Source organism: Dipodomys merriami, unplaced genomic scaffold (genome assembly GCF_024711535.1).
Source record: "Dipodomys merriami isolate MVZ:Mamm:240054 unplaced genomic scaffold, mDipMer1.0.p SCAF_17, whole genome shotgun sequence".
NCBI classification, from domain to species: Eukaryota; Metazoa; Chordata; class Mammalia; order Rodentia; family Heteromyidae; genus Dipodomys; species Dipodomys merriami.
In genome coordinates this window covers 14,921,268-14,948,573 of record NW_027203048.1, presented here as the reverse complement: position 1 = coordinate 14,948,573, position 27,306 = coordinate 14,921,268, and the positions used below count along the sequence as shown (strand labels likewise).

The 27,306-nt window shown below is 41.8% G+C and overlaps 1 protein-coding gene across 7 annotated transcripts in view; it reads right to left on the bottom strand.

The window, feature by feature from the left end:
* Window positions 1–27,306, bottom strand: part of Rasgrp3 (RAS guanyl releasing protein 3) — a 104,189-nt gene that overhangs the window by 10,542 nt on the left and 66,341 nt on the right. For 6 of the 7 annotated variants that reach the window (XM_070025349.1, XM_070025351.1, XM_070025348.1 and 3 more), the window contains 7 exons: window positions 27,000–27,173; window positions 26,173–26,289; window positions 24,357–24,632; window positions 17,005–17,082; window positions 12,708–12,821; window positions 10,116–10,231; window positions 4,289–4,436 (listed from right to left, as the gene is read on the bottom strand). In XM_070025349.1, the coding sequence (XP_069881450.1) occupies window positions 4,289–4,436; window positions 10,116–10,231; window positions 12,708–12,821; window positions 17,005–17,082; window positions 24,357–24,632; window positions 26,173–26,289; window positions 27,000–27,173 (1,023 nt within the window). The remainder of the gene's footprint in view (window positions 1–4,288; window positions 4,437–10,115; window positions 10,232–12,707; window positions 12,822–17,004; window positions 17,083–24,356; window positions 24,633–26,172; window positions 26,290–26,999; window positions 27,174–27,306) is intronic. The other variant, XM_070025355.1, reaches the window with a different exon arrangement.

The following is a 27,306-nucleotide window of genomic DNA, read 5'->3' as shown; positions in this document are numbered from 1 at the left end:
CGTGGCTCTTATGGAATACTTATTCTATTATGGTTCTAGAATCCCAAACAAAGCCAAGTTGAATAGCCACAGCTAGCACTCTACCACTTGAGCCACATCACCACTTCTGGCTTTTTCTGTTTATGTGCCACTTCTGGCTTTTTCTGTTTATGTGGTACTGAGGAATCAAATCCAAGGCTTCGTGCTTGCTAGGCGAGCACTCTACCACTGAGCCATATTCCCAGCCCTCAGGAAGGGTTTAAAAGAAAATCTTTGCCCAGGCAGTTCTGTGCTGTCATCCTGTTGGTGGTATCTTTACTGTCCTCTTGTAGGCTTCATTGAGTTCAAGGAAACCTTTCCAAGTCCTCCCTTCTCTCTGCCCACAGAGCTGAGCACAGGGAGAATGAGGGCACCACATACCACTGTGTTGGGCTCAACTTAATTAAAGAGGCTTAGCTCAAGGTGAAAGACTTCCACTGCCAACATTTCCAGAGGTCAGGATAGGTGTGTGTTGTTTGCTTAATGAAATGATGTGGAAAGAAGCAGGATCAGTGGCCTCCTGGGGCTTGTGAACATTTTCATAATGTATTTCAGGCCATTGCAGCCCCCAAGTGTGGGAATCATGGCCCTAGGGAAAGAACAAGTGAATTCCAACACACAGTGACTCAGGGCAGCAGCTAGACTGTTCTTTAACGTTTTCCTAACAACGAAATCCCACCAGTGGAAAACCCAGCACTTCTGTGAGCCTCAAGGGTTACTTAAAATGCTTTATTAAGGGCTGTGTGGGTTTCATCAGAATACATTATTAAGATACAAACACCTCTGAGACAGGGCAACACTCTGCCTAGGGGCTAGGAAGAATTATTTGACAACTGAATGGCTGAAAGACCTAGAAGCAAAGGATGACCGGAAAAGGGATGGAGGACTGGAAAGAGAAGTGGGTGGTCAGGAGAGTCATGCTTTGTCTAAACCACAAGGATCTGAAGATGATAGCTAGCTGGCTTCTCCTTTAAAAAAGGTGAATATGATGATCCAGGAAGTAAAAATCTGTCAGGTTCTACCACATGGAAAACTTTGTAGTGATAAAAAAGATTCTCTGCTGGAATAGCTTGTAATAGGAATAGTTAATGATGATAGCTAACGTTTATTGATCTCGTGTTATGTGAAAGGCACAGTTTAAAGCTCTTAATATGTATTCACCTACTTGATGTTCATGATGGCCTTTTGAGACAATATTTTCTTCATCTTTACAAGGTGTCATAGCTAGTAAGTAAGGGAGACTGTGTCACTTAAGGAAAACAGAGGAGGGCATTGTTTCTGGTGGTCTGCATGTTAGCAAACCCAGGGCAGTGGGCAGAAAGAATGACTTAAGTACAACTTTGTGGGGAATTGGGGAGTACACAGCTGTAATCCTAGCACTAGGGAGCCCAGGCAGGAGGCTAGCATAAGCTAACTAGTAAGACAATAGAGGGAGATGTACTAAAATTCAGGACCTAGCAGGAGGGAAAGTGAGCACATTGTTTTCCAATGCTCACCTGACCACCATGAGAAAACACTAGCCAGGGAGAAGAACTGACTCAGTGCACCAGGCAAGGAAAGTAGAAGGTGAACTCATGTAGTTGGGTATCAGGAGTATTTCCCACAATCCTTTGTCCTGAGATCAAAGGCTGCGGTAATATTTGGAGGAATTCTTCATGATGTCAGGAGCGCTGGACTGACCATTACGAGCCCTGGCTATGGTTCATGGTCCTGCTGCTAATTGCCCAAGTGCCCTCCAGGAAGTCACCTTAACTTCTCCAGATCTTAATGTCTTCATTTATAAAATATGGGGATTACCAACATTCATTCAATTCCCGATTCCTAATTCAGACATGTACGGCAGGGAAAGTAGGATCTGTCCTCCTTACCCTTAAAATAGAATCTATTTTCAAAAAAAGAAAAGCCAAGGCGACTGGGAAATGGTCTCTTGCATTCCTTCACAATTTCTTTCAATGATGTATCTTTAGAGTTCTATTTATAGATTCCTTTTTAAAAAAAAAAGGCAATCATTTTATGTTTGTAAATTAAGATTAAATAAAACTGTACCAATGGAATTAAGTACATGTAAAAAATATAAAGGATTATAAAAACTAAAGATGGCCTACTTTCAGAACTCTGAGTGTCAAGGAATGCTTAAAAAGGAATATAGCAAACATCCCATGATATTTTCTTTTTATTTTATTTATTTTCTTTTTTAAATTTATTTATTTTTATTGTGAAAATACCGTACAGAGGGGTTACAATTACACGGGCAAGGTAATGAGTACATTTCTTATCAAGCATTGATGCCTCCTCCTTTGTTTCCCCTTCCTATCCCTTCCCATCTCCCCGCCTCCCCCCCCCCCCCCTTGATATTTTCTTTGCGGCAGCATGTCTGGTGTTAACTTGATCACTACAATAATAACATGGTGGCTAAGTGTTCTGTGGAGTCCCTTTTGCAGGTAGGAAACAGAGACTCAGAGACCTTATTCAAGGACATAGAATTAGACATAGAGGGCAGAACTGAGATTCAAACCCCTGGGTTCCAGACTCCAAGTCCAGGGCTTTCTACTTCATCTCAGCTGCATGAAGGGCCATTCAGTACCAGCACTGATGCTCTCATGAGTCTAAAAGAGCAGAGTTGATCATCATCACACCTCACCATAGGACAGATGACTTATCCTAACCATGGGGGAACCATGCCAGGGCACATTGCTACTTGGTCATTGTTGGAGGTTGGACTTTTACAGGACAGCATTACACCCAGCCCATCCTACTTAAGCTCTATTTTGTTTATTTGCTTGCTTTTTGGTGTTTTTTTTTTTAGGGTTTTTTGTTGTTTGTTTTTTGGTGCTGGTCCTGGGGCTTGAACTTAAGGCCTGGGCACTGTCTCTGAGTTTATTTTTGCTCAAGGCTAGCTAGTGTTCTGCCACTGGAGTCATAGCTCCACTTCTGGCTTTTTATGGTGCTGAACTGGAAATAAGAGAGTCTCACAGACTTTTGTGCCTGGCTGGCTTTGAACTGTGATCCTCAGACCGAAGCCTCCCGAATAGCTAGGATTATAGCTATGAGCCAACAGTACCTGGATGCCTCAACATTTTTTTTTAAGGTTGTGCCTTTATTTTTTATTTTGCCAGTCCTGGAGCTTGTCCCTGAGTTTCTTTTGCTCTAGGCATTCTACCACTTGAGCCACAGTACCACTTCCACGTTTTTCTGTTTATGTGTTACTAAGGAGTTGAACCCAGGGCTTCATGCATGCTAGGCAAGCACTCTACTATGAAGCCACATTCCCAGCCCCTGCCTCAGCATCTTTTTAAACTTTAAATCATAATAGAAAAACTAGAGACACATGTAAAAAGAGACACATTTATTTTCGGATGGAGTGGTCTGGTCATGCACTTCCTGTGGGAACACTAACAGAAAAGGAAGTTTTTCCTCCCTAGGGTGGGTGAAGACTAATTAGGCTGGTCTTTCCTCATAACCACAGGAGTTTCTTATGACTACCTGGGGCCATCTTTGAGTTGACAGCTACCTCTTATTTATCTGTTTCCAGGAGGACGTCTGCTTAGAAACAAATGCCTAACTTTAGACTCCTCAAACCAGCCAGGGCAGAAAAGTAGGTGACACTTTTATCTCCAATAAACTACTCAGAAAAAACTGGAACTGGCACTGTGGCTCAAGTGGGGTAGAACACTAGTTTTTAGCACAAAGAGGCTCAGGGACAGTACCCAGGCCCTAAGTTCAAGTCCCAGGATCAGCAAAAAAAAAAAAAAAGGTTAAGTAAGTGGTATTTATTTATTCCTACTACCATCATCTTCTCTCCAAAGATTTATTTTTTCCCTGTTTAAATTGGGAGTTATTAAGCTACACCAGGATGGGTTTGTAGTGATGAATACGCTCTTAGATAAGTGCTAGAAGGAACTGGTTAACATTAGTGTTCCCCTTAATTGTCGTCATTTATGCATCCCAATGATGAATGCCAGCACTCTTTGGTATGACATCTTTCCCTGGCCTAGGTTAGACAGACAAACCACTTTCTTGGACTAAGAGGCCTCACCAGCCTTCCCTGTCTTGGCTAGCTCTACATACCTAGACTATGGCTAACCTCACGGGTCTTGCTTTGGTTTTGACTGAGTCTTAGATTTTAAGGAGCCGCCATGTTTTACTTCTGATTTAAAGCAGATGATGGGTGGATTCTATTCAGTCTACCCTTTCCTTACCTTATTGGAATATGACAAAAATAACTACATATAAGGGAAATTTTAAAAAACATAATGGAAAGCAAACTTACAAATCCTGCACAGTGTTCGCAGAAGGTTGGCTTGAGGTAAGTCATCTCCTGAAAGTTATGGACAAATCCTGGTCCCATTTTACAGTGTAGTTGGGATTTAGCTCTCAGGAAGTAAGCCATCATTTCATCTTTACTAATTAGGCCATCCCTGTGAGGAGAATCAGAGAAGGGATCTTTGAGTATCATATTGCTAAGTCGTTGCCATACTTCAATCTCCCACCTTTCAAATCTTTGTCACCAAAACCAGATGAAGAGTGTTCTTTTCCCTGTCACCTCTGGAAGAAGGGGAGGACTTCAGAGGACAGTATCCAACATTCAAAGCCATTTTCAAGAACTGGAAGATGGTGTGTGCATGCGTGTATATGTGTGTGCACATACACAGGATCATACATGTGTGTGAACACATGTGGCCTGTGTACTTGGGCTCAGTAAGTCTCCTTTATTACTGAATAGCAGCTTCCAGAGGGACATTTCTCTAGCCCTTTCCTAGCAAGAGGATTTCAAGAATCATGCTTCTGGGGAAAGGTAGGAAACTCAATTAATACAACCCACCATTTAACCTGATACCATGAGCTACATCTTCAGTGATCTCATTCACATGCTAGTGGCTCACAGCCCAGTCACTGGAGTGATTGTTCCAAATCTCCTCCAAGTAGAACAAAGTCTAGTTCCAAACACTTCCCTACCCCCCAGCAAACTACAGACCCTGGCTGCTTGCTTATCCAAAAAAAAAAAAAAAAAAAAAAGATCAAATCCTTATGACAAAGGTGAACTCCATACTGTTCTTTCTCCACAGAAGCATGTGTTGGAGATCAGATTTTTCTTGTCCATCTGGAATTCTTTTACATCTTCTCTGTCCTTGCTTGGGTCTTCCTGTGACACAGGAAGGGGGATTCCTCCATTCTTCACTTCTTTGGAACTCTGTACCTTCTAGGCCCTCAGAAATCTATTCACTTGGTTTTTTTCTTAGTTTGCAAATAGGACTTTCTCTTCCTGAAACTCTCTCCTCAGTGGTGATGCCACATCCCACACTTGTCCTTCCGCTCTTCCTGTTCTCACTCCCACTGTTTTCAAACCCAGCACTCATCAGACTCTTGATTCATAGAGTTTCGTTTCTAACCCTTCCATCCTACAGAAACTGTTCTCGGTGGCTGTTTCTCATTCTTGGAAGTTCCTAATCTCTTGGAAGCTGGTGGCCTGGGGACGTACTTCCTTGAACTCCCTGCTCCATAAATGGAGTGATTCCATGTCGTCCTGGTTTTCTTCCTTTCCTCTCATGATCTCTCTTCTCTGGCTCTTCCGCAGGCTCCACTTAATGTGTTCAGCTTCAACACGTAGGGAAGGGAGGTTCCCTGCAGGTGCATTCCTCAGACCCTCAGCTCACCTCCACTAACTTCCCCATTGCCGTGGTCTGGGTGCTCCTGATTCCAGCTAATTCTGCTGAAGACTTAGTCTATGTCTCCACCCATGATTGAGCTCCTGAATCTTGAGCCACAGTCTTCAAAAAAGTTTCTAGATGTTTCTCTTTGCTATTTTCTCTCAAAATCAACCTGTCTAAGCCGAACTCTTCATCCATTTTTTTTTCCCCTAATATGTCTTATCCCAGGTCCCAGGTACTATTAGCCATGAAACTTTTCTCCCAGATATAAAATTTTCTGATCCTATTCTTGCTTTATATTCTACAACAACTTGAGAAATACTTAACAAATCTTATTAATGAAATTAATAAACTGTATTAAAATAAAATTAATTCTACTAATAACTATTAATTTTACATTTTATCAATATGGTTTCCTAATTAAATTTCTAAAAATTTAAAAGCCATCTAGTGTCTTACCTACCTCCAGAAAAATGTGTTAAGTGATCTCTACTAAATCGCAAACACACGTAAAGGGAGCCTGTGCTGGAGCTTGAATTCAGGGCCTGTGTGCTGTCCCTTACCTTTTCTGCTCATGGCTGGCACGCTACCACCTGAACTACAGTCCCACTTTTGGCTCTTTGTGGTTAAGAGTCTCACGGACTTTTCTGTAGACCTGGCTTCAAACTGTGATCCTCAGATCTCAGACTCCTCAGTAGCTAGGATTATGGGCATCAACCACAGGTGGCCAGTGGAGCCTCAGTTCTTCTGTACAATTGGTAGTTTACATAGATGGATCAAAAAATGAGAGAATGGGGGAGGAGAAGAATACGTAAAGAATCACTGAGCCCTACAACCACAAGGGCATTTATATTACTAGAATATAAAGTGAGTAGCGTCCTGAAGCACAACCATTAGGCAGCAACATGGCTCAATCTCGTCCATGGGTTGACACACAGAAAAAGGAGGAATGGATGCTGTTGCCTAGCCTGTGCAACAGGTTTCATCATGTAAAATCTAATGCTGAAAGTATCTATCAAAGCGCTGTATAATGGTTCATGGCTGTAATCCTGGTACTGTGAAGTTTGAGCAGGAAGATTTCGCATTCAAGGCCATCCTAGACTAGCAGAAGATCTTGTGAAAGGAAGGAGGGAGGGAGGGAGGGAAGGAAGGAAAAAAGAAAGGTGAAGGTAGGAAGGAAGGAAAGAAGGAAGGAAGGAAGGAAGGAAGGAAAGAAGGAAGGAAAGAAGGGAGGGAGGGAAGAAAGGAAGGAAGGGAAGGGGAAGGGAAGGGAAGGGAAAGGGAAGGGAAGGGAAAGGGAAGGGAAGGGAAGGGAAAGGGAAGGGAAGGGAAGGGGAAGGGAAGGGAAGGGCAAAAAGAAGGATGGGAAGGAAGGAGGGAAGGAAGGAAGAAGGTGCTGAGCCAATGCTACAATTCCCAGTTCTTTAGTCTAGGTAGGGCCATGTGATTCTCAACCACCCTAACAACTTGAATGCATGTGACATGTGTGTCCAGATGTGAACATGGAACTCCAAGATGCCAGAGATGTGTAAAGGGGCCTAGTCCATGAGTTACCCAAAGGAATGTTGACCAGTCATCCAGAACACGGGGCTCACATGAATGGGAAAAACGTGAGTGTGTCACACAAGTGCAAAGTCAGGGTTTGCTGCAGAAGCTGCTGCTTTGTCACTAAGTACCCTTGGAAACATCCAGGGTCCCTCCTGCTTCAGCCTACAGTAAGGGTCTTCATATCATGAAGCTGGTTTCTGTGGCAGTCAGGACAGGCTCTGGCCTTGACTCAGAGAGTCTACTGCACTCACATCCTGCCTCCATGTGCTAATCAGAGGCAGACTATCTCTAGCCCTCAAGTGAATTTCTGTCAGGTTTTCTGATGGAATGAAGTTTTACTCCCAATATGGCCTAAAACCTATGACTTCTTCCCAATAGAGTCTTCCAGATGAAAGTTCCCACAGAGACTTCTGTGTAAACACAGATCCTTGAGGTGCTAATAGAAAATGCTCAGAGAGTTCATTATTATATACATAGGTAAATACACCTGGAAAATGGGGCGTTATCCCAACACGCCTGAAGAGAGCGGCAACACATCTTAGCCCATTAAAATTTTGGAGAAGTATTGCAGTGAAGACATCCTTTGATTAGATTTAACCCCATATGTCCCACACTCTCTTAGGTAATGGCTGTTCCAAAAAGACTAATAGCTAGCTCTGTGTCACAGAGTTTGGAAAACAATAGAGAAAATATCCATTTGAGACTTGCCTGTTTGAACCCACCCAAATTCCCATCCAAGTAACTATGGTGAAGTGTGAGGTATCACAATGTCTGGCAAAAGAAGTCCTATGAGAAAACCAGGAAAAGTTCAACATTTCATTCTGAGAGAAAACCCATTTCTGTAGCTAACTATGAATATTAATGGATAGAAACGTATCACAGAATCAGAGTCAGAGCCGCAGAGAAAAGGTAGGCAGGCAGAAAGTGATCTGAAATCCATGTCCTGTTTACCTGTGATAGATAATAAACTAGGGAAAGAATTAGGTAGTCAGCAGATAATTTAAATTTTACTTGGTAAGCTGGGTGCCGGTGGCTCACTCCTGTAAACCTAGCTACTCAGGAGGCTGAGGTCTGAGGATCACAGTTCATAGCCAGCCTGGGCAGGAGAGTCTGTAAGACTCTTATTTCCACTTAACCACCAGAAAACTGGAAGTAGCACTGTGGCTCAAGTGATAAAGTGCTAGCCTTGAGCTGAAGAGCTGAGGGACAGCGCCTAGGCCCAGAGTTCAAGCACCAAGACCAATCTCTCCCACAAAAAAAAATTTTTTACTTTGCAACGTTTCTCATCATTTCAATTGTTTCAAAGGTATTTGTTTTGGGATGTAGAGTGATGATAAATTTTAAGTTCTTTGTGTTCAGGCATCAAGGCTTCAGAAGGACTTACAGATTAAAAACATTTTTTCATATTGACAAAAATGTGTTTAAACTCATCAAATTAGTTGAATGTGACTTAATCTGAACATTTCATCAATATAAAAAATCAGAATTTTATTATAGATGGTTATTTCTAACTCAGGGCCTCATGCTTGTTTTGCTTGCTCACTGGGCTAGCAATCTACCACTTGAGCCATGCTATTTTGGAGATGTAGTTTCAAGGACTTTTCTGCCCAGGCTGACCTTAAACCATGTTTCTTCAGATGTCAGTTTCTAGAGTAGCTAGGCTTATAGGCCCATATAGATGATTTTTCAAATTAGGCATTAATCTCACACTTAGAAATTAATTAGTCTCTAATTCTCAAGTTCATGACCAGTTTGAGCTACAAAATGACCTGTCTCAAAAAAAAAAAAAAAAACCTAATAAAACTATTTATGTCAGTCTTCCCAGCAATTATTTTAAATATTTTAAAAAATGAGTTTGATGTTTGTGCTTAAGGCCATTAAATTTTTCAGGAATCATTTCAAGTGAAAGAAACTATGTTTTCTTTGTTTACAAAGACTCAAAATATGGCTACTATCAGCAATTACCATCTACTTTCATGGAGATCATAAATAATCTAAAACAAAAATATCTCTTCACACACAAGTTTTGAGATTATCCTCAGGTCTACCCATGCTGTGGGCTCTCCAAAGCAGATATAACTGCATCTTTCCTGACAGAGATTTGCTTGGAGTCAATAGCTAAGCAGAAGAAGTGAAAGAAATGGACAGCAAAGGTTAATTTGCAAATGGACACAAGGATATGGTCTGCCCTGTGACCCTCTTCACCTGGTCATGGTCCTGTATGCCAAAAAAGCAACCACTAACAAGACAGATTTGGTGGGAGCTGGTGGCTCACACCTGTAATCCTAGCTACTCAGGAGTCTGAGATCTGAGGATTGAGGTTCAAAACCATCCCAGGCAGGTTGAGACTCTTAGCTCTAATTAAACACCAGAAAACCAGATGTGACACTGTGGCTCAAAGTAGTAGAGCACTAGCTTTGAGCAAAGAGCTCAGGGACAGTGCCCAGGCCCAGAGTTCAAGCTCCACGACCGACAAAAAAAAATGAAGGCAGATTTGACACACTTGAAGCTGTCAAGATGTAAGTGATAGGTGGTCCTGTTTCCCTCTGATATTTTTTTCATTAAAAAAATAACAAACTTTGGTAGCCAGGCATTGGTGACTCAACACCTATAATCGTCCCTACTTAGGAGGTTGATATCAGGAGGATCACAGTTTGACACCAATCCAGGCAGAAGACTCCTAAGACTTCATCTCAACAACATGCTAAGTGGGAGACATGGCTCAAGTAGTAAATTATCAGGTGAGTAAACATGCTAAACAAGAGCCAAATTCTGAGTTTAAGCCCTAATAGTGGCAAAGAAATTGGGGGTGAGGATGTATTTCAGTGGTAGGACATTTGCCTTAGTGTGTACAAGGCCTTGGTTTTCATCCTCAGTTCTGTGGGATTTTTTTTAACTTACTGATCTTTATCCAGCACACAGAAGGAATCCAGGAAGGGAAAGTTGGCGGCTATACTTTCAAAATCTTCTTGGGAGATGTATCCGTCATGGTCATGATCGTAGTTTCTAAACACAGACTACAAGAGGAAGACAGCATTTACTGAGTGACGATGTATGAGCTGGGCTGTAGACTTGTCAAGTATGTATGCTGTCCTACATATGTATGTCCTACATATGTATGTTGCCAATTATGAAAGCACTTACCAGCCATTCTCTCAAGGACTTTCAGAATCTAGGGGGAGATAAGAAAAATACAAAATCCTTCTTCATAGTATCAGGTAAGAAGTTTGTTGAGGGGGAAAGCTCTAGGAGGGAAGGGGTGTAAATTAAGAAAGACTTCAAGTGAAGTCTACACGAAGGCCTCTGCTTTGAGCAGGAGTTAGGCTTAGTCAATTTACAAATACCATGATAATAGAAAATGAAGCTTTAAGTTGTTGAATTATCTGGGGCAGATAAACACAGAGTATAAGTAAGGAAGAAGGTTCAATCCTAAAAATTTTTAAAAAGGTAGGGAAGGTGTGGATTGAGTTGGGAGGGAAGGGTTAGAACATTAAGTGACATTGCTCAAGATGCATTGTATTTTTTTTTCATATACTGCTTTGTAAAATGATAACTCTTTTGGACAACTACTTAGCGCTAATAAAAATATGTAAAAATATCTCAGAAATCAAAAGTCAATGTTGATTACAATTCCAATCAAATTCCCAGTTGAATTTCTTTTTTAAATTTTTGTATGTATTTATTTAGGAATGAACACACTGATGCTAACTAAAGTTCAAGGAGAAGTTAATATGTTAATAGCCTAAAAAAGATTCACAATGAACGTAATCGGAAAGAAAACATCCTTTTCACAAACCAAACATTCTAAGAAGCTATAATCATAAAACAAAATGTGAGTAGTGAGAGAAATGGACAGCGGGGATAATTTGCAAATTCTTAGCACTCAGCTATGGTCTGCCTGCTGATTCCTTCTGTTGCTAATGCTCATGGGCATCAAGCAAACAACCATTGAAAAGTTAGGTATATTTCACAAGGGTTGAAGCTGGCAAATCAGTTAAAAGTGCTCCTTTTCCCCCCTCTAAAAGCTTATTTTCTTTAGGATAGTTGCATTGAAAAATAACAAAATGGCCGTGAGCTCATAGCTCACACCTACTCAGGAGGCTGAGATCTGAGGATCGTGGTTCAAAGCTAGCTGGGGCAAGTAAGTCCATGAGACTCTTAGCTCCAATTAACTATCAAAAACTTGGAAGCAGAGCTGTGGCTAAAAATGGTAAAGTACTAGCCTTGACCAAAAACACTCAGGGACAGCACCCAGACTTTGAGTCTAAGCCCTACAACCAAAAAGAAAAAAAAAAAAAAAAGAAAAAAGAAAGAGTCACATCCATAGGATTTGAAATGATAAATTATCTAGTAATTGCTGTTGAGTTAAATATCTAAAATCTTTCCAAATAAACTGTCCCAAGATACTAGATATGTTAAATATGTTAGTGCAAAAATGCAAAAAAATGTTAATGTAATAAAAATTCCAAAGGTAAGTGGATGAAAATACTTTTCATGGTCTGTATTCTTTAAGTGAGAAAGGGCTTTCTTTTTGAGACAGTCTTGCTATGTAGCCCCAGCTGTCCTTGGATTTTTCATCTTCCCAGTTGAACTTTCTGTGTGCATCACTGTGCCTTTCTAACCTTCACACACTCCAAAAAACTTTCCTTTTCAGTATTGCACATTTCCCTGGGTTACCAAGATGTAGGATGTTCTTTCTTTTTCTTTAAATATCCTTTCCCAGTAAAAGTACACTCTACCACACAGACTAACCCCTACTGTACCTGAGGATATATCAATCCAAGAAAGCAGGCAGTTAAACAGGCCAAGATCACAATTTCCAGTGCTAAAGATGATTCCCTTTCTCCATATTGGTGCTTCTACTGGTCTATTTGTTGTTGTTTTGAGACAGGATCTCACTGTGTAGCCCAGTGGCCTCCAACTCATGATCCTTCTGGCTTTCCACTTCCAAGTGCTGGGATTACAGTCATGTACCACCATGCTAGACTCTACTATTCTATCTATATTAAAAAAAATCTTCCAGATCTTGTGTATATGAAGTGATTTTTCTGCCCTCAATGGCATAAGGTTCCTGTCCCAGACTCCTAAAAAGTATATTGGTTATAAATACAGGAGTATTTATCTGGCATTTTACTGTGACTCATGTGGGTTCTTCATGAATGATTCTAAGACACCCCCCCCAACCCCATACCCCAAGCTTTTCAAAATTAGAAGCAATGGGAAGTGGCAAGAGAGAAGAGCGAAGTATCTGAGAATATTTGGGCAGATGAGAACACACTGAAAAGAGAGAGAAGGAGGCATTTGGGGGTGGGTACCTCTCTGCCTGCCCAGAGGTCAATGCCAAGAGGACCTAAATGTCTGTCAACTTGTTTTGGCTTTCCTGTTTTCATGGCCTCCCTTTCATCTAATCTCCGGACCAATCACAGAACAATTCTGGAAAGAGAAAAGGGCCTTCTAGAAATTTCTGTGTGTTCTCTTTGAACCACCACTCACCTCCACCAGTTTCCGTATATGCTTGTTGATGACTGTGGGGTCTGGCTTTGGCACTACCCCTGATGCCCACTCCAGGGGAACCACAGGCTTGGTGGGCGTCGTCGGGGAGGTAGGCTGCAGAGAGGAGACACACATTTTTCAGCTCTAGCTGGATTGGAGAATTTCCACTCACACCGCCACTTCAATGTTGACAAAATAAGCATCCTTTGTTAATGGACTCCACTATTCAGATACTGAGTTTTGTTTAGTTGCAACCTACTACGTTTATTTTAATTTTATGTGTTTACATTCGAGTTTTTGAGATGGCATCTTGCTATGTAACCCCAGTTGGCCTCAAATTTGCCACATTCCTGCCTCAGCCTGGACATGCTAGGATTACAAGCATGGTATTATTACTGAATGCCCTCCCAGCCAGGCACCAGTGGCTCATGAGCCCGGTGCTAGTGGCTCACACCTGTAATCCTACCTAATCAGGAGACTGAGATCTGAGGATCGTGGTTCAAAGCCAGCCCTGGCAGAAAGTCCATGAGACTCAGAAGTGGGGCTGTGGCTCAAGTGGTAGAGCACTTGCCTTGAGTGGAAGAGCTCAGGGACAGTGCCCAGGCCCAGAGTTCAAGCCCCATGACCGACAAAAAAGAAAATGCCTTCCCAACCCATCCAAATTCCATTCAAGTTCCCTAAATGCCACTAAGTCATCCTTAAATGTATATATAACAATCCAATATGGTTCCTCATATGATCTAAGTTATATTTTTAAATAGTTATCAAGTTGAGCATGGTAGGATACACCTGTAATCCTAGCACTGAGGAGGCTGAGGCAAGAGGATTATAAACCAAAGGTTGGGCTATAGACCAGAATCTTGTCTCAAAAGAAAGCAGCATTTATCTAATTTCTTTAAGTAGCTGGGCAAAGGAGTTTCCACTTAGCAAAGCAGTTCATGGATAAAATATATCTTGATCAATGTCACCCCTTTCAACATCCTCATCCATCGCTACCAACTACCCTTTCCCTTGCTCTTCTTAATTTTGTACAATATACATTAGATTCTTGTCTACTTCTTCCCTCTCTTCATTTGTTTATGCCTTTCCCCTGACACTACCCTGCCCCCTTTGAGTAACCACTTCTTGGTGTTTTATTTTGGTGAACTTTGATTTGGGCTTCCAAAGGAATTTCACTATTGAGACATTTCTCTATTTTTTAATACTTGTTATCAGTGATAAATTTGCACTAGAAGATACATGTAAATCAATGGACCCCAGTGCATGGCCAAGCACATATCCTTTGCATCTTGCTTAGTGTGCTTAATCACTCTGTTCTGCAGGTCTTTATGTTTCTACATCTCTGGGGTACTTGCTTTCTCCCTGGGTTCTTCTGGGGAAGATGTGGGCAATAACGCATAGCACAGGATGACGCCCAGCCCATCCTATCCGGAGTCTCATGCATCATGGATACCTTCCTGTCCCTGCGACCCACACACTGGTCACACGTATGCGTGAACCTCTATCAGCAGAGTCAGTGTGGTGATGAATTGGGGGTTACACATGTTTGCAAGAGGAACTGAGAAATCACTAGGACACAGTTAAGTCCCAAGCAATGCCGTGAGGTGTGTGTGTGATTAGTGCTATGTCAATGACTAACAGGACCAAAAATACTCTACCCATTTGGACCCATTCATGGACACACACACTCACTCACTCACCTGATCCCCTCCCACTCCCCACACATGCTTGGAGCCCTTTCCATTCACACTCTGAGCTTATGGATCTAGTAGAAGATAGAGCTGAGTTCCAAACTGTACAGCAAAGTCTGCCCAAGAACTGTGGTACATCTCAAGAGCACCCAAAGGTATTTCAAAGTTCCAAATGAAGTTCAGCCAGGCACCCTCCAGATTTGTCAGGTGCCACAAAACAACCACCTCAAAGCAACCCACACACAGTTTCTTTACCAGGTCCCACAATGGTAGCTTACAATAGTATCGTAACTTTGTGAAGAAAAAAAAAATCAATGCAAAGCAAGAAAAAAAAAAGTGGGGGGCTTTCACCTCCAATTTGAATCTAGGCTAAGTTAGTGTGCAACAGACACACACATCTAATAGTAAGAAATTGTGTTTCTCTATGAAGGCAGTAAACACACCTGACTTTTTGCTTACATACATTCTTTTGAAGATAGCCACTACATTGTTAGAACACAAATATTCATTAAGTCAATTGGACCTCACTATTCTCTAAGTATCACTGGTGGGTATTTCTTTGACTTAAGGTACCCTAAAAAAAATCTGTGGGGACACAGAGTTAGCAAGACTCTGGGAACAGAAACAGAGACCTTCTGGAACTGCCTATTGAGGTGAGGTCAGCTAATGCCACCTCTAAGACCTTCAAGCCACCTGTTCTGAGTAACAGAATCGTCTAGAAATTACTCTAGAAATTACTCAGAAAGAGACCTAGGATTTGTCAAAGCAGCTTTGAAAACTTGTACTCTTATAGCAAACTGGCTTTTCTATCTTACATTAGGCAAAAAAACTTACCCCAGAAAATCTAATGAAGCATAAAGTAATGTTCCTGTGACCCTTTCCTACCCTGTTCCTGCTGCAAAGACAGCAGATAAGGCACAGACACAGGCCTGAGACTGAATCCCTGGGGCCAGCTTAGGGGCATCTGTACTCTGCTGGCCTGGTTTCCTAAACAGAGATAGCATAACTCGGATGTGATGCCCTGCAGGCTTCCAGTGACTGGGAGCAAATAACAGCACATGGGGAAAGGGAAGGGAGGTGTCCCAAGGTAGAACATCTGTCTCGGTGCAATCCTAACACACCCTAGCTAGATTCTCTGTACTAACCCCACAGGTGAGATGGGAGATTTCAAATTCTCGTGCCTCCATCAGGCTAACTTTGAACAACCTTGGTCCCACTCCTCCCTTTGAGACTGTGGAACCTTCCCACGGGGTTCTGTTCTCCAGTGTTCCCAGGAGATGGGCTCTGGGGACTGCTGAAGGGGAACAGCTTCTGAGAGGTCAGCTAACTTAGACTCTAGGGCAGTTCTACCAGCTCTGTCACTCAGTTGCTTTCACTCACTCCAACGGTTTGGAATTGAACTAGTTACTCGTTATTACTAGATTTAGTTATTGCTAGATTTAGTGGCCATAGTTGCTAACCTTCCACAGAACCACCTATTTAAAAGGCTGTGATGAAAACTTCTGAAAGAAAACTCCTCTTGGGGCTGGAAATGGGGCTTAAGAGGTTGAGCAGTTGCCTACCAAGTGTGAAGTTCAAACCCCAGGGTGGGGTGGAGGGGGGGAGGGGGGAGAGAGAGGGACATTATTTTGAGCTATGACTAGAAGGAAAAAACACAGACACTTTTATCTTCCAATATGCAAACTGCATCTACATTGTAAATTTTAAAACACATTTTGGCTTTAAAAAAATGATGTTGGGTTTTGAACCCAGGGCCTCACCCATACTACGCAAGCACTCTACTACTGAAGCTACCCTAGCTGACCCAATTTCTATCCAGGCGTTTTCTTTCACTGTAAAACATTTCTAAATATAGCAGTAAACATTTAGGGAAGACATTCTTCAATCTCATTGCAAGTGTTGATTTATAATGGGCCAGCCATCAATTAAATAAGACACTATCGAGTGTGATGTTGGAATTCTGAGTCAACTTTTACAATCACGAATAGAGAACTCTGTGAATTATAAATTAAAATCAAAGTATTTAAAATTTCTTAAATCTAGTGTTATAGTGAATAGAGATTTACAAAGCCTAGGAGATTATAAGTGATTTTAAACAGTAAGATAAGTTCTTTTTTATTCCCTTTGGTCCCAGGTAGAGGGATGATAAGAAATAGATTAATAATAAAATGGAGTGATGGAAAAATATTCTTCCTCTTTATTAGCCTGGTATATAAAGAAATCATTTGCAAGCTATCAGAGCTAAACTGTTCTGCCAGTAAAGTGGGAATAATTCCTTTTTTTGTTTTGTTAGTACTAGAGTTTGAACTCAGGGTCTTGTGCTTGCTCAGCTTTCTTGTTTAGTTAGCACTCTACCACTTGAGACATGCCTCCAGCCCAGCCTTTTGCTGGTAATTAGAAATGCAGTCTCTCAGAGTTTTCTGTCCAGGCTGGTTTCAAACTTTAATCCTCCAAATTGCAACCTCCTCAGGAGCTAGGATAACAGGCATGAGCCACCCATGCCCAGCTAAAATTCTTCAGTCTTTACAACACAGCACACCACTTAATAGCCAATTACAACAGAAGACAAACAGCAGTGTTTAGCACGACAAGAAAAAGATACCTACCGATTTAGAATTCCTAGGCTCCAGCACCAGCGACAGTTTGTAAATATCATCTTCTGTGTGATAGAGGTCCAGAGAGAGCTACAACAGAATTAGAGGGGGTAAACAATTCTGTGGGATTATATTTCTTTATTGACATTGCTGGGAGAGATTTTAAATTGAACATCTCAAGTCCAATGGCCAATAATCTAATGAATGAAGAGCAATTAAAAAAACCAACATGCAGAAGTTAAAAAAATAAAAAGACAAAGTTAATCCTGATGTGCTTGTCATTATGAATAAAGACTATGCATATTTTCCGGGCAGTTTGTACATATCCAGGACAGAAGCTGGACAGATATGTAGAATGAGACCTGGAAATGTAATGAATACTACTTTGGATATTTAATTCAAGAACTGTAGAAATAAAGGAGAAATGAACTCAGTTCCTGTTTTGGACCATTGTGAAATGTCCTGATGATACAAAATGATATAATGTTCCCCACCCCCTGACAAATATTTGAATAAACAGGACCTGAACAAAAATGACATGTCCATATCAATGCAGACTTAGAGTGACAAAAAAATCAACACAGGGATTGTTCAGAGAAGCAGCTGGGGCATGTACAAGAGCAGAAGACTTTCTACATACATATGCACACACACATCTGTATAGGTATGTATGCGTAAGGTATTTTGCCTATACTTTGTCACCTAACGTTTCTTTTTGCCATACATTGTTCCAGCATCTTTTCAGATCTTGAAAATTTTGCTCCCAAAGAATAGACATTGTCTCCACCTTTCCCTGAACACCAAGCTCAGGAGCTCTGGCTTCTTAAAGAAGAGGAATCACCAAAATGTAACAAACAAAGGCTTTTAGGAACCATCTTATCATGTATAACTGACACAGATGATCAAAAGGTTTATCTCAATGGAGACATTGGTGCCACGAAGACTGATATGGAAAACAATAACAAAAAAAAATCTTTGCAGGGGCTGGGAAGGTGGCTCAGTGGTAGTGTGCTCGCCTTGCATGCACAAGGCCCTGGGTTCGATTCCTCAGTACCACATAAGCAGAAAAAGCTGGACATGGTGCTGTGGCTCAAGTGGTAGGGAGCTAGCCTTGATCTGAAGAGCTGAGGGACAGTGCCCAAGCCCAGAGTTCATGACCAACAACAACAACAACTGACTTAGGGATCATTCCTCTTGTGCTGGGATGTAACACCAGCTCCCTGTTGGGGAAGCAGCAGGGAGGGGTGTGGCCTGGGAGGGGAGGAAGGACAACACCCTTCAGACTCAGATGGCAATACTAGCAATCAGCAATAAACAATTTTGATAATTCTGCATGGGCCAAATGTATTTCCTCTGCCAACTTTGGGCTCATGAAAGTGGACAGCACTGAGGTCTGCACCCTCAGTCCCAGTGGGCAGCCTTGCATTGTGAAGCTCTAAAAACAGAGAAAACAGAATGCTGTCTTTGTTCTGCATCCTGACATTGGTAAGCATGTTCTTTTCCTCCAGACTCACCCCTCCCAGCCCCTCGTCCTTTGATGACCGACTCCCACCTCTGTCAGTGACAAGATATCCAACCCTAAAGGAACACACAAGCCATCCACCAAGTCGGAGAGACACTCATGCAGAAGACCCAGAACCTCCTGGTGTATTTTCCTATGTTGTAAGGACGGATATCGCATCTAGTAGTAGACAGGTTTTGCTTTTGCCCTAATGTTTGCTTTCTACTGAGTGGCTCGATCCTAGGCCATCAACCAATCTTGAGTTTCAGTCTCCTGATCTTCAAAAATGAGAATCACGAAGGATAAGTTCTGTCCCAGGACTGTGGTGAACATTAAATGGGTGAATATGTGTCCCACCGGCTTTGCTTCAAAAGTCATATAGGAAGTTGGGTGCCTATGGCTCATACCTTTGATCCTAGCTACTCAGAATGCTGAGATATAAGGATTGCAGTCCAAAGTCAGGCTGGACAGACAAATTCAAGGGAATAAAAAAAAAAAAACCAACCAGCAAAAAAGCCAGGAGTAGAAGTGTAGCTCAAGTCACAGAGTGTCAGCCCTGAGTTCAAACCCAAGTACTGGCATAAATACATAAATAAACAAATAAAATCATGGGTGTAGACTTGGCTTTCAGCCAATACAGCACAGCCACTTGCTTATCTATGGATAGAAATCCACCCTCCAGTCACTGCTACACGCTCTGTACTGCCAGCTACAATCCATCCCCTCTTACATATCATCTGGCTTTAAAAACCTGCCCAAAGAGTGACCGACTTCCTATACACCTTTAAAATAATGAGAAGCTGGTCAGTGGGCACTTTTAAGAATATTTGCTTTTGTCTCACATATTTCGAGGCTGGATGTTTCTGACTAATGTTCTTCTCCATTGTCTCAGGCTATTGCAATTGTTAACCAATCCTGCAAGCAAGGATGGTAGTAGTTAGTCTTCATCTACACTGGTGAGGTTTATTGTAAAATAAAACACACTTGGTCATCAGACTATCTCAACTCCTTTGTCATCACCATCTTCTTCTCCTCCTCCTCCTCCACCTCCTCCTCCTCCTCCTCCTTCTTCTTCATTTGTGAAATGAGACTGAGAATACGGGGCTTTCCAGTAATTTGCATATACTCAAAATGGTAAAAGTAACTGATGGAGCTAAAAATACTAGGAGGAGAATTAAGTTGGTTCTCATATTATGGAACCGAATCATCAGCTTCCAAAACTATCAGGTATGTGAAGTAGAATCCTGAGGACAAATGTCTTCTCCAGGTCTTCCCCCAGAAGGAAGAACTTTCTAGACCCTCACAGCTTGGTGTCCTGCTCCTCCTCCTGCACATGCCTCGTGCTCTTCCAGGGGCCAAGGACACAATGATAAAAGTGACAGTTCCTGGCCCTCGTAAACTGTGCTTTCCACGTACCTCCTTCACTACACGTCCACAAAGGATGTGGGGAGGGGGGTAATTATTTAATTTTTCACTGATACAAGTGGTAGAACACATGCCTGATAAGGGGGAGGCCCTGACTTCAATGCTCAGTATTAGAAAATGAAGTAAATTAGATGTTAGCAGCATGCTCACACTAGAGGTGTGAACGTGCCTCTGAGCTAAAGCATCGGCTACAGTTTAAACCTTAAACGTTCCCCAAAGACCATGTGTTAAGAGTCTCCAGTTTGGTCCTATTGAGAAGTGGTAGAAGCATAAAGAGGTTAGACGCCCAGGGGTAGGCCCGGCATGCCTTCCAAGGCAATTGTGAGGTACCAGACCCTTCTCTACTCTCTCTCTCTGCTTGCTTGCTTGTTGCTTGCTTGCTTGCTTCCTTCCTTTCTCCCTCCCTTCCTGGCAATAGTTCTACTCTACCATACACCACAATGTGCTGCTTTGCCACAGAGTCAGGGCAGTGGGGCCAATCAGCCATAGGCGGAAGCCTCCACAACCATGAGCCAAAATAAGCCTTTTCTCTTTATAAATTGGTTTATAGCAGTTATTTGGCATATTTTGGAAAACAGACTAAGACACTATCCAAGGTAGTGGGGAAAAGAAAAAAATAAACATGCTAGGAAACAGAAGTTTCCCGTTTCCATGCCTCCTGTCCTTTCCAAATCTCAATTTCTTCATTTAGAAGACTGGAAGGGGCAGTGTTGGTGTTACACTGACTGCCTCGGCCAGGCTGTATCGCTGAGCATTTGTGAGCATTTGCCAAGAACATATATGTGAAGGGGTTGTGTAATCCAGTTACTATCAAACATTCAACATGGCTAGACAGCTTATTGCACAGGAGTAGGCATTTTGGAAGTTGTCAGTTTGCTGGAAGAATTCTTATTTTCTCTCTCCTCCAAAGCTCTCAACAATAATGTGTCATTCAGATGATCTTAGCTGGGGCCATGTTAAGACAAAAGCAACCACTTCGAGTAAACACTTGACTGAGAGTTGGACAAAAATGAGTCACCCCTACAATACTGTGCTCAGAAACGTGCTCACATGCCTACGGACAGATCCATCGTATGGTTCTAATCTGAACGTGTACGTGCTTTGTAAATGGTCACTAGGTTCTGGGAAATATATAATGCTAGTCTCAGCATTCATACTGGAGAGATTAATTCCCCAAAGGTCAGGAAGAATAAACGTATATTCCTATGTGTTGAACTTTCACCTTGGTTTGGAGGAGAGAAAAAGGATCCTAGGTTTAGGTACAAACTGGCTTGACATTCTGTGATTCATTAACAGGGTGGTGCTATCCTGAGAAGTCATGAGGCCAGGACTAGAGAAATGATTTATTATCATGCCTCAACTATTCCATCAATCTAAAGTTATGCTGTTTAAAGTTGGAAAGATAACTCATAAGTGAGCACAAATCCCTTATTTAAAAAAAGAAAAAAAGCACTAATGCTAAGAATATGTAGAGACAGAGCTAAAAGTAAGCTCTCCTGTATGGCGTTTTACCATTATACTAGGCAACACACCACTGCATTTGAGAATTATGGTGTTTGGGAGTTTTAAATGTTCCCTTCAATACCTCAAAGAGATGATAAAGAGGCTCTGACATCCTTTTCCTTTTTTATGTTACTTTCCCCAGCCAAAACACATTATTTTGGGGATTGAAAATTTTTATTGATACTACCAAAATGTCATTCAAAACTTCTCCAAATGTGTGTTTGCTTCTCATATGATGTTTGGTGCATTTAGGTTTTGTTTTGTTTGCCTTGTTGGGGATTAAACCCAGGGCTTTGTACATGCTTAGTAAACATTGACACTACTGAGAGTTTCTGCTAGATGTATTTGTAACTCAAAATTAATTTCCCTATTCCATTAGTCTTTTTTATTTGGTTGAGACCTTGCGCAAGGATAGGCACCTGTTTTGTGAAGTTTTGCTCAACATCAATGATCCAGGCCTGGATACAGAGACTTGAAACTGAGGCCCCGATCTGGGTCTACTCTTCAGACATCACCTGTGCCTGTGGGTTTGTTGTCTGGTCGGGGGTTGCAACACTGGTCGCTTATTCATGGAAACTGATTTACATGGCAAATGATTAATAAATGCAGGTGGTTAAATTATTACAAGTTCGTTTTCTCCCCTAGTAGACAATGTCTGAGTGTTTACTATTCGTCACCCAAACTTATTCCCAAGAGATAGGTACATTGACCACTTCTGCTTTGTACTAAGAGTGAAGGTAGCCTTATCAGCTACACTCAAGGGTCTGTTGGACTGTGTGCTCTAGGAACAGCTTTACGAGATGTCTGTTCTCACCCAATTCCCATGTTGCTGTTTAAAAGGAGATTTAGGCAGTCTGGGTCACAAAAGAGTTATCAATTTCATTTTATACAATCTTAGGAAATCCATTTATACAATCCTTTATGGCCCTGCATTGCAGCCTTGTTTCTGATGTTACAGTGTTAGAAACCCAAACGGGGAAGTTATGTTTCTGTATGTTAAGGCAAGGGTAAGTGAACTTTATTATGCTTTCTCCTCTTCCCAAAGAAAAGCCAATGGAAACTGTTCTTGTCTATATTCTTGTGGGGTGGAAAAGTTCTAGGACCTGAATATCTGATAAACTAGTATGTCATAAATGTCAAAAAGGGGGAGGGGCATGGTATGGAAGTACCACAATGAAACTTCTCTGTACAAATAATATATGCTAATACATTTTTTAAAACATGAGTGGTAGATAAATACTTTTGGTGGACTCTCATCGCTCCTTAACTTAGCATTCATTTCATCCTCCAAGTTCTTAAAGGGGCCAGGTATGGAAAGTGTTGGGGGACATAGAAGACACATAAACAGAATGGAAATCAGATCCTAAGTGACACCTCCTGGACTTGAAGGAAGTGTGAAGAGCAAAGGAAATACACAGAACTGATGTGCTGCTGCTTTTGGAAGGGAACAGAGGATGCCAGAGATTGCTCAAGACAAATGAAGACTTTGGAATTTGAAGTAGCCATGTGGATAGACAGAGACAAGATTACCCAAAGACTTGCTAAAGCCAGGAAGCAGCAAGCGGAAAGAACAGGTCCAATATTCCTCAGTGGCTATGATGTGGGAGAGGAGGAAGAGAAACACTGTGGTGCTCAAGTGCTTGAATAGGTCTCAAAGACCAGCCTAGGAACAACACCCTGTTGGTTTGGTGTGTGGCAGTGACAGGAGATCACAGTGGGGGGTCTCACATCACTCTAGCTTTCACTAAAGCAGTCAGGAGGATAGAGAGAAGCATGCATTTGAGGCCATGTGGACATTTATGACAAGGAAGTGGAAGTGTGACTCAACCTTGAGCAAAAAAAAAAAAAAAAAAAGCCAGGTGAGAATAAGAGGCCCTGAGTTCAAGCCCCGGTACAGGTACAAACATTAAAAGAAACTGGCATCAGCTGGGCAGATAAGTGTGCAGAGAGAATGGGAGAGTGATGGATTGCAAAAGGGGGCTCCTCAGGGGCTGGGAAGGTGGCTTAGTGGTAGAGTGCTTGCCTTGCATGCCTGAGGCCCTGGGTTCGATTCCTCAGCACCACATAAGCAAAAAGAAAAAAGCTGGAAGTGGCGCTGTGGCTCAAGTGGTAGAGCGCTAGCCTTGAGCTGAAGAGCTGAGGGACAGAGCCCAGGCCCAGAGTTCAGGCCCCACGACCGGACCCAAAAAAAAAAACAAAAACAAAGAAATCCAGAGGGAGTGGCCCTGTAGCTCAAGTGGTAGAGCACTAGCCTTGAGCTGAAGAGCTGAGGGACAGCACCCAGGCCCAGAGTTCAAGGCCCATGACCAACAAAAATAAATAAATAAATAAATAAATAAAAATAAATGGTGCTAATTCCAAGCCAGGGACTTAGCTGGGTACCGGTGGCTCATGCCTATAATCTTAGCTACTCAGGAGGCTGAGATCTGAAGATCACGGGTCCAAGCCAGCCTGGGCATGAAAGTCCGTGAGACTCTTATCTCCAAAACCGGAAGTGGCACTCTTATCTCAGAAAACCGGAAGTGGCACTGTGGTTCAAGTGGTAGAGCGTTAGCCTTGAGCTGAAGAGCTGAGGGACAGCATCCAGGCCCATGACTGACAAAAAAGAAAAACACAAAAGAAAAAAAGAAATCCAGAAAGGAGAGCTATATGGGTCAAGACTTGGCACCTCCAAACAAGTGGAAATTTGTTTGCAAGGTGATAATAGTCTCAAGTCATGTTGGTTATGGATGTGAGTTCTCTTTTTCCTCATTCTTTGAGATTTTTTTCCCATTGACTGACCACCACCCCCCTCTCTCCCCCAAAAATCAATCATCCCCAAGGTGAATGGCTGGCACAGGTCTTCCTGTATATCCTAGAAAGTGAGATGCAGGAGGGTCATTTAGCCCCGCCTCTTCCTCTTCCTCCCCCTCCCTTCCCCCCCCCTCCAACTCACAGTAAGTAGGTTGATCAAATCCATGTTAGGCTCTAAGTGGTGAGAGGCATTCTGCAATGAGACCAGTTCACTTAGGGTCACGGAAAGCTGGTGCATTTTCACAATGTTTACTTTGTTTTCTTCCATCCAGTCTGGGAAAATGACATGGACTGCTATCAAGTCTTTCAAGTGGACTCCAAGGATAGGGATTTTGAAGCCATCACAGTCAGCAAAGGCCTTGCGGTAATTGCAGTAATTGCCATTGGAGGAGACCAACTCGGTCATTTCATTCCAGTTCTGGGAACAGATGGAAAAGTAGACATTTCCAATAACCTTCTCTTCTGCCCACTTCCCGCTTCGCCTGCCATCCCACCAGCCCTGCAACGTGTGGCTAGCAAATTCCTCAGCTACTGCGAGAAGTATCAATTGCACCAATGTTGATGCAGGAAAATATTAACCAGGAAAAAGAAAATTAGAAATATGTATTAGGTCTGCCTAATGAATTGGATAGCTTGTTTTATCTTGCTACAAAACAGAACTAACCACCACCTCTGTCTACTCAGTAGGGATGCTGGGATATTAAAGAGTATCATGTGTACTTAGTAACTTTGCAATTCAAGATACTATCATAATCCACAGAGTTAAGCATGGAACATGTTACAATTTCCTAGTTATTCCAGGAACATTGCATTTCAGATATTACTTGAAGGTTGGCACAGGACACTATTGGGCAGGAAAAGTCACACTAAGATTTGAGATAGTTGTAGTTCTGACTCTGTACTAACTATAAGGCTGAACTTGAACAAATCAATCACACTTGATATGGTGGGGGGACCATAGTTTCTTTTCTATCAGAAAGAGGAATTCAAGGAAATCATTTTGAAAGACAAACTAATAATTCCCAGTTTTTGTGAGCCTCTGCCAGAGTCTTAGTCTTTACAACATTTAAACTCTCTTTTTCGCTTTTTTATTTGAAATTTAGTACAAAGCTAAAAGAAAGCAGAACACATAATGAGTCATATTATACTTGGAATGAGTACAGAGTTTGAGGTTCAACAGTAGTACTTCTGTGCCTAACATCCTCTTGTTTATATGCATAAGCCCTAGTTGGTTATTTAACAGCAACCAGGCCATCCTAATAGATCCCAGTGGAGGTGGAGATGGAGCTGGTTGTTTCTATAAGACCAGTAATTCCCTCCCTTTGGTTTATGATTGGTTCAGGAACAAAGGACTAAGCCATTTATATACCATCTTTCTCTAGCAACTGCTATTGGTCCAGGATGGACCTAAGTCTTGAGAGGGCCCAAAATGTGTCTAAAAACCAGGTCTTTAATCGCCTGAGAGCAGTCCCTCTTACAGAGCAAACACTAAGTAAACACTTGTTAATAGTTCCAACTAAAATACATTCATCTTATGTAAAAAAAAATGTGCTTCTTTTCTAGCTAGATTCAGCTGATGTGGCTTTTCTTTTTTCTTTTGTGGTTGGTTGTGGGGCTTGAACTCAGAACCTGGGTACTGTCCTTGAGCAAATAAGCTCAAGGCTAGTGCTCTACCACTCTGAGCCACAGCAGTGGTGGTTAATTGGAGATAAGAGTTGCATGGCTTTCCTGCCCAAGCTGGCTTCAAAATGAAATTTTCAGATCTCAACCTCCTGAGTAGCTAGAATCCAATACCTATAGGTATGAGCCACTGTGGCCAGATTGAGGTGGCTATTCTTATTTGTGTAACCTACTATTGTTTAAAAGGAAAATAGTCCCTCTCCAGGAATGTTGGTTAGGAGCACACTTTAAGCAATTTACAAATATTTACTTAGAATTAGGACCAAAATTCACAGTACCTTCGTAACCTCTGAGGAAAGATGAGAATGGGTCTCTTTGAGGCGTGAAATGGAGCTGTGACTGAGGCCTCCCACCACGGCCATCAGTGTATTAAAATTCTTGAGCTGAAGGAGTTTCTACAATAAAAACATTAACACCAACACTTTGTAAGGATCTCTTAATTGCTCTGAATGTTTCGAACTACAAATGAATGCAGGCATAACTTTGTAAATGAAAACTTAAAAAAAAATCATTGATGTGTCTTAAACTGAAAACACAAATAGAATCCTTTAGAAAAATAACTGTTAAACACTCTGGGTATTTATTTTAAAAAGCAATCTTGTTACTCAAGAGAAGTATGATTTTTTGTTATTATTTATTGTAGTTTGGTTTTTTCTTTTTCTTTCTTTTTTTTTGGGTCCGGTCGTGGGGCCTGAACTCTGGGCCTGGGTGCTGTCCCTCAGCTCTTCAGCTCAAGGCTAGCACTCTACCACTTGAGCCACAGTTCCACTTCCGGCTTTTTTCTTATGTGGTGCTGAGGAATCGAACCCAGGGCCTCAAGCATGCAAGGCAAGTGCTCTACTACTGAGCCACCTTCCCAGCCCCTGTAGTTTGGTTTTTTGTTTTGCATATTTATATGCTTATTTGTTTTGGACTGTCCTATGTCTGAACTTAGGGCTGTGTACTTGCTCAAGCACTCCGCCATTTGGACTACATCTCCAGCCCAAGAAGTATGATTTGTCCATTAGATATCTATGAATAGTTTAACCAGATTTCCTCAATATTTTTTCAATGAAGTCAATGATTATTCAGAATCCCAAGATCCCCATCTGTTTCTAAGCCATACCTTTGCAACATTGATAAACTTTATGATGACCTCTGCCCTTTGCTGGGGTGTTGGTTTGCTAAGAACCATCAACTGGACCCACTTAGAGATTCCATTAAATAAACCAATAGATCTCTCCAGGGTTGGGTTGTTCTCCAGGCAGCCATGGATGACATAGCTTTGATAATCAGTAAACTGGTAAAAGGAAAATTCACAGATCCTGAGTTATAATTGGGCTTTTGCAAAATTTGAAATTTTACATTTTCATAGAAGATGTGAGACATTCTTTCCCTTTTTCTCCCTCCCTCCCTCCCTCCCTCCTTCCCTC